This window comes from Heteronotia binoei, chromosome 12, assembly GCF_032191835.1.
Source record: "Heteronotia binoei isolate CCM8104 ecotype False Entrance Well chromosome 12, APGP_CSIRO_Hbin_v1, whole genome shotgun sequence".
Classification (NCBI taxonomy): Eukaryota; Metazoa; Chordata; class Lepidosauria; order Squamata; family Gekkonidae; genus Heteronotia; species Heteronotia binoei.
Genome location: NC_083234.1, coordinates 28,712,688 through 28,725,790, shown reverse-complemented (window position 1 = coordinate 28,725,790; position 13,103 = coordinate 28,712,688). Strand labels below are relative to the sequence as shown.

Below are 13,103 nucleotides of genomic sequence, written 5' to 3'. Positions count from 1 at the left end.
CTCAAAAGAAGGTGCCCCTATCATTTCCTATGGAAGGAAGGAATTGAAAAGGTGTGCCGCCCTTTAAATGTGATGGCCAGAACTCCCTTTGGAGTTCAATTATGCTTGTCACAGCCTTGATCTTGGCTCCACCCCCAAAGTCTCCTGGCTCCAACCCCAAAGTCACCAGATATTTCGTGAATTGGACTTGGCAACCCTAATGAGAGACCATCATGGAAGTCCAGGGTTGGTACGCAGAGGCAATCAATAGCAAACCACCTCTCTTTGTGTTTTGCTTTGAAAACCCTACAGAGTTGCTATAAGTTGGGAGTGACTTGATAGCACTTTCTAACACATGATCTGTAATGTCTTTTGCATCATAGAAATCTTTCACATTAAATATCCTCAGGGCCAAACCAGGTGAAACATTGGGCCTTTCTGCATTCTAATTTTCCTCACTTGTAAGTTTCTGTTTATTTGGGGATGATTTATTCTGCGTATGTTTTGCTTCCTGTAGTGGTTGATTCAATGTTATGCTTATTTATGTCTGGCATATCTACCTGATGATTTTAACTGTTTTTTAAAATGCCAGACATAAAGCAGTGTAATATCAAATGGACCACTAGAGGAAGCAAAACATGTGCAGAAAAAGAACCCCCTCCCCCAAAGAAACAGGGATTTACAAGGAAGGAAAATGAGAATGCAGAATATCTCTCTGCAAGATCTGTGATGAGATCTTTCTAGCATTTTAAAACAGAATTGCAAAGGGAGGGTGTTTGTCTTTTCCCCTTCCATGCTAACAGGTGTGGGATTCTAGCAGGAGCTCCTTTGCATATTAGGCCACATCTCATGTAGCCAATCCTCCAAAAGCTTACAGGGCCCTTTTTTGTAAGCTCTTGGAGGATTGGCTACATCAGGGGTGTGTGGCCTAATATGTAAAGGAGCTCCTGCTAGAATTCCACCTCTGCATGCTAATAATATTCCAGTGTGTGTGTATGTGGTTTTGACTGGCAAAACTACAGAGGGCAGAACAGAATAGATCTCTCTTCTCTCCCCACAGTGGGGCCCCAAACTAACCACCCTCCAGAGACAACATCAATTTATCCAGCCTCTCAATTCGTGTGGCTCTGACTATTAATACAGATTACTGGTCTTCTGAATTGTTTGGTTGCATGACTGTTGAATGGGCCAGTGGGTTTGGTTGTTTGGGAGTGCAGATGGATAGGTTGGTTCCAACTCATTTGGGTGACTCTGATAACTGTTTTGGGGGTGTGGGCATTTCCAAAACTTTGGGCTGGGATTGAATGACCATTTATTTTCCTTGTTTTTTTCCCCATAGGGGAAACAAAAAAGGTGCTGAAATCATACAGCTCCCCAAAGTTCTCGCAGGGCAGTGCCTCGCATAATATTGCTGATCTGTTGCCTCCACCTCCTCCGGTCCCTCCAGGCTTTCAAGTTTCCCAAGATGACAGCACCCAGCAAGCGTAAGTGGGGCTCTGTAGCCTTTGTAGTTTATCTTCTAAAGGCCTCTTTTGATCCTCCTCCTACTGTATATTCAGAGTATAAGCACTGGAGGATCTAAGCTGCTTACACAAGAAATGCCTCAATCTCTTTTTTTCCCATTTGTATGTCTCGATGCCATCAGCTGTTCGCCTTTTGTACACGCTTTGAACCCTTCCTGCATGCCGTCTTCTTGTTTGCGGATGACAAACAGGTTTGACTTGAATGGGTCCCTAAAATAGTTGCATAAAGTAGAGGAGAAAATATCAGTAGGTGTAGGTTTTCAGCTCCTTGAACTGAAGCTGCAAAACCAAACAGCACTCTGTGAAATGTTTTCATGAACCAGTCTGCTTCGGCTTATGGACCAGTGTGGGATAGAGGTTAGCTGTGTTGGAGTAGAATCTTGGAGACCTAGGTTCGAATCCCCACTCTGCCATGAAAGCTTGCTCGATGACCTTGGGCCAGGTGCAGAGTCTCAGTTTAACCTACCTCACAGGGTTGTTGTGAGAATAAAATGGGGAGGAATCTACCTCCTCTTGCAGGCCAGATCCCAATAGGCCTCTGGCTACCTGAAACAGCTCTGTTGACCTGCACTGTGTAAACAGGAAAGTATTGCTCCTTTGCTGTCATAAATGCTGGGTGGTCCCTCCAGGTAGGGTTGCCAGCTGTTGGTTGGGAAATACCTGGAGATTTGGGAGGTGGGGCCTTGAGAAGGGTGGGTTTGGGGAGGGAAGAGACCTCAGTATACTGCCATAGAATCCAACCTCCAAAGCAGCTGTTTTCTGCAGATTAACAGATCTCTATTGCCTGAAGATAAATTGTAATAGTGGGAGATCTCCAGGTGCCACCTGGAGGTTGGCAAACTTATCTCCAGGTTTGGAACATGGGCTGCCAGGAAGCATCTGCCTGGCTGCTGTTGGAAACAGAAAGCTGGACCTATGGTCTGATTCTTAGGTTTTTATGAAAAAATAAATCCATATATGCTCATGTTGTTCAGCTTCGTAGTTGTGGAAAGTACTGGCAAGTCACAGCTGACTTATGGTGACCCTGAATGGTTTTCAAGGCAAGAGACATTCAGAGGTGGTTTGCTATTGCCTGCCTCCATGTTATGACCCTGGTATTCCTTGGTGGTCTCCCATCCAAATACTAGCCAGGGTAACCCTGCTTAGCTTCTGAGATCTGATGAGACTGGGCTAGCCTGGGTTATCCAGGTCAGGGCGTTGTACAACTATCATGGTTTTTCTTAGTGCACAGTTTGGGTTGTCTCAACACTCTGTTTTTAATACTTTCTCTTCCTAATTCTGACCAAATGTATTCCTGACTGCAGCACACTGGCTCTGAATAGTGTGCAGTGCTTGTTATCTGACCTAGAAGTATGAATGAACCACACCTCACCTGTGGTTCTGGGGCCAGGTAGGCTTTTGCCACGTTCCAGGATTCCTTCCTGCTTCTGCACACCTTTAGCTGGGCCAAGTGCTGCAGCTGTAGCTGTTCTCCCTCCATGCTGACTCATCTTCCAATCAAGCCAGGTGCTTAGAATAAATTAAATTGCCCGCAGTCCCCTCCAGCACCCAGAAGGGAAATCTACATGTGTTTCCTACTGTCTACAGGAGTGGTATGATGGATTGTCCTGGGGGGGGGGGGGGAGAATTTCAACTCTACCTTCTACCTACTTTGCACTTAAAAAGCCACAAATCATACTAAGAATCTGTGTCTTGCTCGAAGGGAGATTTCTCGCTTAATAGGGCAGGCCTCCGCACAAGTGCCCAGCTCTTTAAGTAAATGGACAATTATCATTCCAGGAAAATAAATCAATCCATTAGTGAAATATCAGCTGACTCCATCCTTTTTGCTGCCCTCACGAATCCCACATTTATGAAGAGGGAAAACGGTGTCCTTGGATCTGTGCATGAAATAATTTCGGTGTCATTCTAAATTTATGGGCAATTACACAATAATTGGCTGCTCTATTGAAAATACATTTTGTTGCAGAACAGATTGGGGCAGGGTTGGCTGGTAAGGGAAAGAGGCCATTTGTTTCCCGATGCCCTTGTGTTGTTGACGCCGCCAGTCTTGTTCTGAAGTTGGATGCTGCACCCTCTAGGGATGGGAGGACCACAGTGTTCGTGACCCTTCATGGTAATGCTGACCATGTTTAAGGGATGGGTGAATGGATGGAGAAGCCCTCTGTTTCTGCATTTCTTTTTTGCAGCAGAATCAGGGGTCATTTTTTAGAAAAATAGGTGGTGGAGCTCATTAGCATATACCACTCCCCCACCAGCCCAAAGCAACCCAATGCAAGAAAGGAGAGCCCTGGGTGAACAAGTCCTGCTTGGGCTGGCTAGAGATCCAGCCAGCCCAAGCAGGCCTCACTCTCCTGGGGCTCTCCTGCTCCCCCCAATCAAAAGTCCAGCAAGCCACCTGCCACCCAAGATCACCAGAGAAGTGGAGAAAGGGTCGTGCAGGCTTCTTCAGGGGTTATTGAGGGCTGTTGGGGGCATGGAAAAGCTCCTGATGGCTGGCTGGCTGCTCTCCTAATCCAGGGATTGTTATGCAGCTGCACCTGGTTTTCAATGGACAATATAGGTGGGGAGGAGAAGGAGGGGGGCTTCAGAAAGGTTCAGGAGCTGTGTTCCTGTGAGCTCCTGCTAAATCTGAGGCCTGATCAGAATTAAGCTAAAGAGGTTGGTGTCCTTACCTGTCATTTGCTAGCTTGCTTGTCATGCTGTGGGAACACTTTTTTTCTTTTCCTGAACAGGAAACTATTTATTTAAAAAAAAGCTTTCCGGAAATTCCAGAACAAAATTGAGGTTGATTCCACATAGATACTTTTCTCTGCTTTGGCATTCAACCTGGAATCAGTTTTTTTGGAGCATCCACATATCATCCTCTAATGATTCATGTTCCAGTTTTTCCTGATCCTTCCTATGCTCTTTCTTGAACCTGGTTTGCTATGATCTTTTTGGAAAGCACACAGGTGAAGCCTCTTCGCACACCATCTGGATGGGAAGGAGCAAAGTTTTGACAATCCTACTCACATTGCTATCATTTCCCATCTGTCATCACCTTGGGGCCACTGTTTTCATTGCCATGCCACTGAAGGCCTTGTAGAGGGCTTTAAAAAAACTGTAATTGCTATAGCACTATATCACTATAGCAATTACCATTTTTTTGAAGGCCTTAAAAACTCCTCTAGTAGTGTGGTGGGGGGAAATGCAGGGGAAATGGCAGCTAATGGAAGAGAGTGCACAGAAAATGCCCACACGGATACTCCATTGCCTATACAAATACCTCTGCATTTGCAACAGCAATGAATGCCAAATGGAAAATCCTCAGCCATGTCAATGAAGCCTAAGACTGCTGCACTCAGACAGCGAAACAGTCTGTGCTATAAGCTCCTCCTGGACTTTTTAGATGAGATCCTCAACAACACTAGCAGCTGCTGAAAGTAGTTGCGCTGATTCCCATTGCTGCAAGACTGCTGTAAAGCTGCCATAAAGCACACTGCCGGTACTTGCAGCAAGACATCAAAGTTGCGGTGAAATGTACACTTGTTGCTTTAAACCAACTGCCGCTTGAAAACCAAAGTCCTGCCTGCTGAAACATAAAGATAATACAGCTTCGTATTGCCCTTCAGCTAATTCTAATGCACTTGGAATGAAGCAAACAAGACATTAATGATTCTAGGGGAGGTTTAAATGATTCCTAACAGCATAGCCATCAGAGTATAAAGCACTGGAGTACATGTGTTTGTCGGGAGTGGGGGGAGGAATGCAGAACTTTTGCAAAGGACTGTATAATGCAAACAGCATATAAATGAACTACTTAAAGCCAGTGCTAAAGCAAGAACAGATTCTGTATTGATTTGTCCTCCGTTTCAAATGGTACACACCCTGAGAGCCTTGCATCACTGACATGAGAGCATGCTTTGCCACCACTTTGTAGTCTACATCTAGGGTTGCCAACTACCTGGAGGAAAAGAACTTGTCTCTTTAACAGAGGCTTAATAAGTGGAAATGGGAAATTGAAGTATTTCATGGCATGGGGGTTGAGAGGATCCTTCCCATAGCTCTTTCCCCATTGAGTTGGCTTAGATGTTTCCAATCCTCCAAAGCATTCTCTTGAAGGATCAGGAGGTTGATGTGGGGTGAACGCAACATACCACTCTTCCCTTCCTCACTTTCTCTGCAAACCATAGTTTGCATGTAATGGCAAACTATAGTCTGCTGGGAAAGAGGAAGTGAGAAAATCCAGGTTCATGCAACTGATGGAGAAAGGGCATGAGCACAAAACTCAGGCATGAACAATATATCCATGTGTGGTTGACTGCACATAAAACAGATTCCGTAGTGCATCTATTTCAGAGAGCTGAGAGATAAAGAGTTAACACCTCACTGTAATACAGAGTTTGAGTGACAGGCTGTTGCCTGTCTGCACCCTCCCCCCTCAAAACTAAATAGAAAAGCCTCTAGTCCTTGTCCCTTTTGATAATGGGGAAATGTCTTTAGTTCCAATGAGGTAATTTCCCCACTTCTCTGAAGAATTGGTAATTCAGCCCTTAACTGTATTCTTTCATTCTCATATTATACATTTCTTTCTTGGCTTTCTCTGCTTCTATTTTCACTAATTCTATCTGCATTCTCATTATCTCTATCCCTGACTAGGATTTTCCTCAAAAGATGCTCCTTCTGCCTGCCCATCTCCCTCTGCCTTCTTAGTTTTCTGAGGGGGTGCCGTTTCTGACTGAAATTTTAATTCCTCACAAATTAATGAAACATGTTTTTATACTATTGTGTTCTCGCGGTGAGGCCAACTAATTGTGGGTTTTTCTCTCGAACCTTGCAGCTCCCACCAAATATGATGGGCCCGTGCTGTGAGGCAGATTTTCTGGCCAAAAACGCTAAAAAGCTGCTCCCCATTCTGACTGAGCAGGGCCCCCCCAGTAGCATATGTTAGATGTTTAAATTTCTGGGTGTCCCTTTTTGTCAGAGGAGTTATTTGGCTTTTGCCTTGCTCAGATATTTGCTGTGGATGAGCAGGAGTCCTCTTGTTAATCTCTTTATTGAAAATGGCACTTGAGTTGTAAAGTTCAATCTGAAATAACAGTTTTATTTAACAGGCACAGCTGGGTTAGGGATAGGCAGGGGATGAGGAAACTGAGGTAAATTTTGTTGTATTTACAGGTTATAAAATTGTTTACAGGCTACAGAATATTTGTTGATGCTTATTTTCATAAATGCTTGGTTCTTAACTGTGAGAGATTTGCCTTAGAGATTTCTTTGCAGCAAAATGTGTCTTCATAAAGATTCATTTAACTAAATTTCCTGGAGGCTGGTACTTTCTTGCTTTGCCTTTCTCCCTCCCTGTGAGATTATTAGGGTTGCCAGTCCCCAGGTGGGGGCAGGGGATCCCCCGGTTTGAAGGCCCTCCCCCCGCTTCAGGGCCATCAGAAAGCGGGGGGAGGGACAATGTCTGCTGGGAACTCTGTAATTCCCTATGGAGACTTATTCCCATAGGAAATAATGGAGAATTGATCCATGGTTATCTGGGGTTCTGGAGGGGCGCTGTTTTTTGAGATAGAGGCATCACATTCATAGTATAGCATCCAGTGCCTCTCCCCAAAATACCCCCCAAAGTTTCAAAAAGATTGGACCAGGGGGTCCAATTCTATAAGCTCCAAAAGAAGGTGCCCCATCCTTCATTATTTCCTATGGAAGGAAGGCATTTAAAAAGGTGTGCAGTCCCTTTAAATGTGATGGCCAGAACTCCCTTTGGAGTTCAGTTATGCTTGTCACACCCTTGCTCCTGGCTCCACCCCCAAAGTCCCCAGATATTTCTTGAATTGGACTTGGCAACCCTAGAGATTATAGAATTCCCTTTGACTTGGGAGGTGTCTGAGACCATTTTCTTTTACACAAGCCAGGGGTCCTTTCAGAGTTGAACCCACTGGATATCTGAGAAGGAAATATTCTCTTTCCTAGAAGCAATATTCCTTTTTCTATTTGGCTAGACTGGCAGTTTCAATCTACTGACCAATCTCTTCTGCCAAACCTGATCCTCAGTTCTTAACAAATAGTTTTCAGCCTGGCTGATGCTTAAATTAAAGTTCCTATTTTGAACGTTTCCTCTGATGTTGGTAGTATTCAGTAAGGGCAAGGAGTTGTGTCCCTACACTTTCAAAGTGACTTTGTCTTATTCGCTGCGACAGACACACCAACTATCTGGTTGCTGACTTGACAAACAACTCCACCCCCCGACCCCCCCCCCCCAAAAAAAGACCCTTTTCCTCAACACTAAGCTGCTCTTAAAGTTTTCCTCAGCTGGCACTGACCAATCAGGGTGCAGTAGCCTGTCGATCAAACTTTGCATTACTATACCTCCCAGCTCTTTGAAATAGCTGCATGAGGGAACATTTTTTATGTGCAGTCCATCATACCATGGTTTGGCCATTATATGTGAATTGACTCATGGTTTTTCTTAGAGTTGGCTGTCTGTGATTGGCAACCTGCTGGAAGTTTGGAGCCAAGGTCATGGGCAGGCCACAATGTCCTGTGTGGGAAACCCCTGGAAGTGATGCAGGGAAATTCTAGGAATTACTGAAAACTCTATGATAATACCACAGAGTTTCCAGTGATTCCTAGAGCTGCACTATGCCACTTTCTGGTTTTCCCTAGAAGTGACATAGCAGCACAGAGGCAGGCAGGAACCTGGCAGCCCTAGTTCCTTGTTCAAAGTATTGTATCAGCTTGAGCAAGTGTCAGAATTTAAGAACTTCAAACGGATCCCATACTTGGTTACAAAGTTAGGATTTTATTGAAGAGAACTAAGCACTGGAAAAGGCAAGATAACAGTGATGGCGAGAGCCAGCACCAGCACGATTTTATACACGTAAAGCAAACATCTCACAAAGCCACAATTCACACCGTTACAGGCACATCTGTCTTCTCACCATCACTATCAGTAGAGAGGATGCCTCCCTACTCCGAAGGCCATGCTGCTCGGCTTCAAAGGGTCCCAGTGTGAGAATGTGCAGAGACATAACATAACTCATTCTACAGCCCCAAATATTTTGGATACCAGTGGGGCAAGGTTAATTACTATTCAAGCACTTTGGGTCAAGCAAGGGTTACAACATGGAGTCAGTTTGGTTCAGTAACAAAGCAGCTCTAAGCCACAGTAAGAGTACATTACAGCATTGGTCACATTATAGGGAACCAGCAGTAAAGATACAAGTTCTGACAGCAAGGCACATGCCTCTCCTCCCGGGCATGCAACTGTGTCAGCTGGGTTCTATGCCAAGCTCCTTTGGCTCTTATTGAGCCAGTGATGGTGCAGGCTGAGTAGATGATGCCAGGCAACTCCTGTGCCACTGGTAGCTGAGAGTAAACTAAGTCCCTGTGGTGCGCTGGTTCCCTTCTCACTGTGCTAGCCATTTGAGTGTCTTGAGCAGCAAAGCATCCCTGCTTCCTGGTGTGCAGTGTAGGCCTGGTGTGCAGTGAAAGTCCCCTTGTTTGTCCACAGTAACAGGGAGCGTCTCACAACTGCTGGCACTCCCCCCCCCCGCCTTTTCAGCTTCTCTTTCTGTCTCACACATTGTCAGAGCAGTAGAAAGTGGATCCAAAAATGCAGGTGGCAGACGGCCTCCATTTATATGCGAGACTGGAAAGGGGAGGGATGGGGATTGCTGTCACCGCCTGAGCAGAAGTGAGGCTGAAGAATGGTTTCCTAAATGATGCTGGAGCTCCTGCCCGGAAATGGACTCGGCTCATTTATTGAAATCACTCAAACGTTCTGACAGAGGCGTGAGCTGGACGCAGCCCGGAGTTGCTTAGAAAGCTGAATCTGTGCCAGTGGCGGGAGGGGGGGGGGGACTCTTCAACAGCAAGTCCGGTTTGAGCATTAGTTGAGCACGGGCAGTTGCACTGAACATTGTTCTGCGGGGCATGTGGGACTCTGGGTATGCACATATGCATGATGTTTTCCTGCAGTTTTCTGCTGGTCACTTTCTCTGCAGCTGCTGAACTGGAATTTGCCCTGGGTGCTTTGCCCTGCCCGGCACGGCTGCTGTGAAACAGTTCTGAAACAGTCTGCCAGAAGCAAACAAGGCCTACCCATGTGAGAGGAATGGAACAAGTGGCATTTCAACTGGAATTTCACAGGGTTTTTGCATTGCTGCTATGCCTCAGGAAAATAGAAAGAAAAGAGCATCCGTCTCTGCCAATTATTTTACAATACTCTTTCTTCATGGGATGTACATGGTTATCACTTCCTCTATTTTACCCTTACAATAATCCTCTAAGATGGACTAGGCTGAGAGAGAACGAATGGCCAAGGTCATGCAATGAGTTTTCAGAGTGAATGGAAATTTGAACTCGGATCTCTCCAGTTCTGGCCTCTAACCATTATACATTGGATGAAGTGAGATCTGACTCACAGAAGCATATGCTGGAATAACGTTGTTCATCTTAAAGGTGCCACTGGACTCCTGTTTCATTTCACTGCACCATGCAGTGACTTCTCTGGCATGCTGGAGGAGGTGTTCTTGCTCTGGAAGGGAAAAACTGAGCTTCTAGGAAAGATAGCATGCCTTCCGTTTTTCTGTACCTTATAGCCACTGCATCCCAGAGTTAGCTTTCATGTAGTGTTCCTTTCAGAGAGTCATTCTTTATTCCTTCCTTTTAGTATTTTTAAAAATGCCATCTTTGTGTTCTAGCAGGCGGTATGCCTCCAATTGGGCAGCAATAAACAAAACAAAAAATCTGGGAGCAACAATAAAACTGAATTAAATTTCTGAAACCCTACAACACCAGGAAGATTGGTAGAGTAAACTAATGGGCCATGGCACCTGCATTCTTTCCCCTGGTCCAGCTGAAATTGTTCTTTTTCAGTAGACACAATGTGAGCCTAGTGAGGGGGTGGAGGGACACCCTTTTTCCAGTCTTCATCTGCTCTTGATGTGCTGATACAGAAATCCTCGGCACTGCAGACAGAAAAGGGTTGAAATGAGCTCTTGTGTGGATCCTATCATATCTTCATATTAATACAGACATGTGAGGCTACCTTATACTGAATCAGACCACTGGGCCAACCAGTTCAGAATTGTCTACTCAGACTGGCAGTGGCTTTCCAGGGTCTCAGGTAGACGACTTTCACATAACCTACTCCCTGATCCTTAACTGGAGATGCCGGGAATTGAAGCTGTGACCTCCTGTATGCCAAGCAGATGCTCTACCTTTGAGCCATGGCCCCTTCCCTAAGACAAAGCCTGAGCCAGGGACATGATGGGAAGGGAATCAAGAGATGGTCCTTTTTTGTATTTCCAGCAACAACCTATTTAAAAAGAAAACTGAGAGGCAGGAAAAAAGGAGAGTCCTTTGGGCCAGAATCACTCTCAAGGCTGGTTGGTCTTTATGTTTTGGTGTTCACAGGTGTACCTGCACTTGCTATCTGCGGTCTCCTGAGGCCTTGGTGCCCCAGCAACAGGGCGAGGATTCCCTGCAGACAGCCAAGGAGTCCCCAAGAGAAATCCAAGCCTTCCCCACTCTGCCATACAACCGCCTTTCTGCAGTCTCGATCTCTGCATCCCTCAATGATGACAGAGAGACAGTGCTTACCCCGGACGAAGTGGCTGAATACCTGGAGCTCAGTGAGGAGGCTGAATGTCCAAGGTAAAGGCAGGCCCTATTTCCATGGGCCCATGGAACCTGCATGCATTCATCCCTGGTCGTTCTCTTTTCCAGCATAACCATTTGCCCCTGTTACAGGCAGGGTACTTTATATCAACCCCTCCATCCATCACAATGGCTGGCAAATGGAGGGTAGCAGACAGAGTTGCCAGATCTGGGTTGGGAAATACTGGGAGATTTTGAGGGTGGAGTCTGAGGAGGGTGGAGTCTGAGGAGGGTAGAGACCTCAGTGGGGTAGAATGCCATAGAGTCTACCTTCAAAAATGGCCATTTTCCCTAGGGGAATTTCTCTCTGTCACCTGGAGATCAGTTGTAATCCCAGAAGCACTCCAGCGATAGTATAAACTTGGCAAAATATAGTAGTGGACAAATATTGTGCATTGGCAAGTGGCTAGTAAAACTAAATGTATATATTAAGACGGCTATATAAACTTGCTAAAGTGACTTCATGGACCTGTGGCAGCTCAGGTTTTCAGGTGACGATCCCCCCTTCCCTTTTTGACTCACACAGATTCTTTATTTTAACAACACCATAATGAGTTGATTGTCTCTTCCGTTGCTGGGTTGAACAGCTTATTTTGGTTGACAAGTAAAATGTAAAAATGTTTCCGCAGTACTCTTAAGAATAGTTAAAATCTCACACCCACACCCCAGTTTATAGAATTTTCAGGCTGTATCTCCTGGTAAGAGAGATGGAGTGATTTTTTTTTAATCTGGGAAAGGCTCAATAAACACTGGGATCTGTTATCTTTTTACTACTGCCCTCACCATACTGATAAAGATACAGGAATTGTGGTCCTTATCTGTTTAATCCTCACGCTTCTGCAGTCTAGTTACCCCTTGACTCAGACCTTGAAAGTAAGGTTAGATGGTATCCCAGGATTCTTTCTGGATCCTCTTACCCAGCCCTGACCTATGGCCTTCCTAATGTATCCTAGACTGCCTGACTCAGGGTATCCCTATTAGATCCCTAATTCTCTGTATATCTGCCTGAGGCCTAACTAATCCCCCTTCACAAGCTCTCTCAGACACAGTGGATCTAAAGCCTCTTATTGGTTGGGGATTCTAGGAATTTTCACACACACCAGGGGATTTGGGATTGGCTGTGACACCTGGAGGGTGGGGCTGTAATCTGTTTTTCACATATCCCTCAGCCAACATTTGAAAATCCAAAAGAAGTGGATCATGGGTCTCCAACATGGTGTCCAAGGGTGCCACGGCACCCACTGACACTTCCTGGTGACCACCAAAAGTTTTTAGAAAGTGGGTGGGGCTGGGCAAGGCACTTGGCCATCAGGGCTTCTGATTAGCCACTGGAGATCTGATTGAGTGGACAAATTAAAATACTAACTCATGAGAGACAGGACTTGTGAGTTGGGGTACTCAACTGTGGAATCCCTTTCTACCATCCTTCTACCTGATGTCAGGTGGAGACATCCACAGGTGCCATCCTGTGGGTATGAAGGCACTTATGCCTGTATAAGAGTTCTTCTTTGGCCGATTCTCCCTTCCCAGCACCACCACTCCCATTTGCTCTGATGCCGTTTCTGAGGGCCTCTTGACCCTCAGGAGCAGAATTTCAGGTGGCTCCATGAGATGCAGTAGGACAAGGTCTATAGAAAAGTCCTACTCTGCAAGCTTGGCTTGCTCATTCCCATCCTATACTGATTATTACAAGTGGATCTGATTTTGTGTATGTGTGTGCACACGTGTATCATTTGGACACATTAAAACATCATTTATTTATATGTGGTGCAATTCTCTGCTGGTTTTGAACTAATCCTCTCGTTTTTATTGGTTGTTCTCCTTGTTTTTTACCTATTGCTCTTTTAAGTGGGGTTTTAAGCGGTTTTTTTAAAACCAGGATTTAAATACTTTAAGGTTCTATACATCAACAATTCCCCATTCCCCAGTCTTATTTGTTTTTCTTTTATTTCC

At 45.3% G+C, this 13,103-nt stretch overlaps 1 protein-coding gene across 1 annotated transcript in view; it reads left to right on the top strand.

Moving 5' to 3' along the window:
- The window catches only part of ROBO4 (roundabout guidance receptor 4), a 106,018-nt gene that overhangs the window by 60,252 nt on the left and 32,663 nt on the right, over positions 1-13,103 (top strand). The window contains exons 16-17 of the mRNA XM_060250928.1: positions 1,319-1,463; positions 10,908-11,147. Of these exons, the coding sequence (XP_060106911.1) occupies positions 1,319-1,463; positions 10,908-11,147 (385 nt within the window). The remainder of the gene's footprint in view (positions 1-1,318; positions 1,464-10,907; positions 11,148-13,103) is intronic.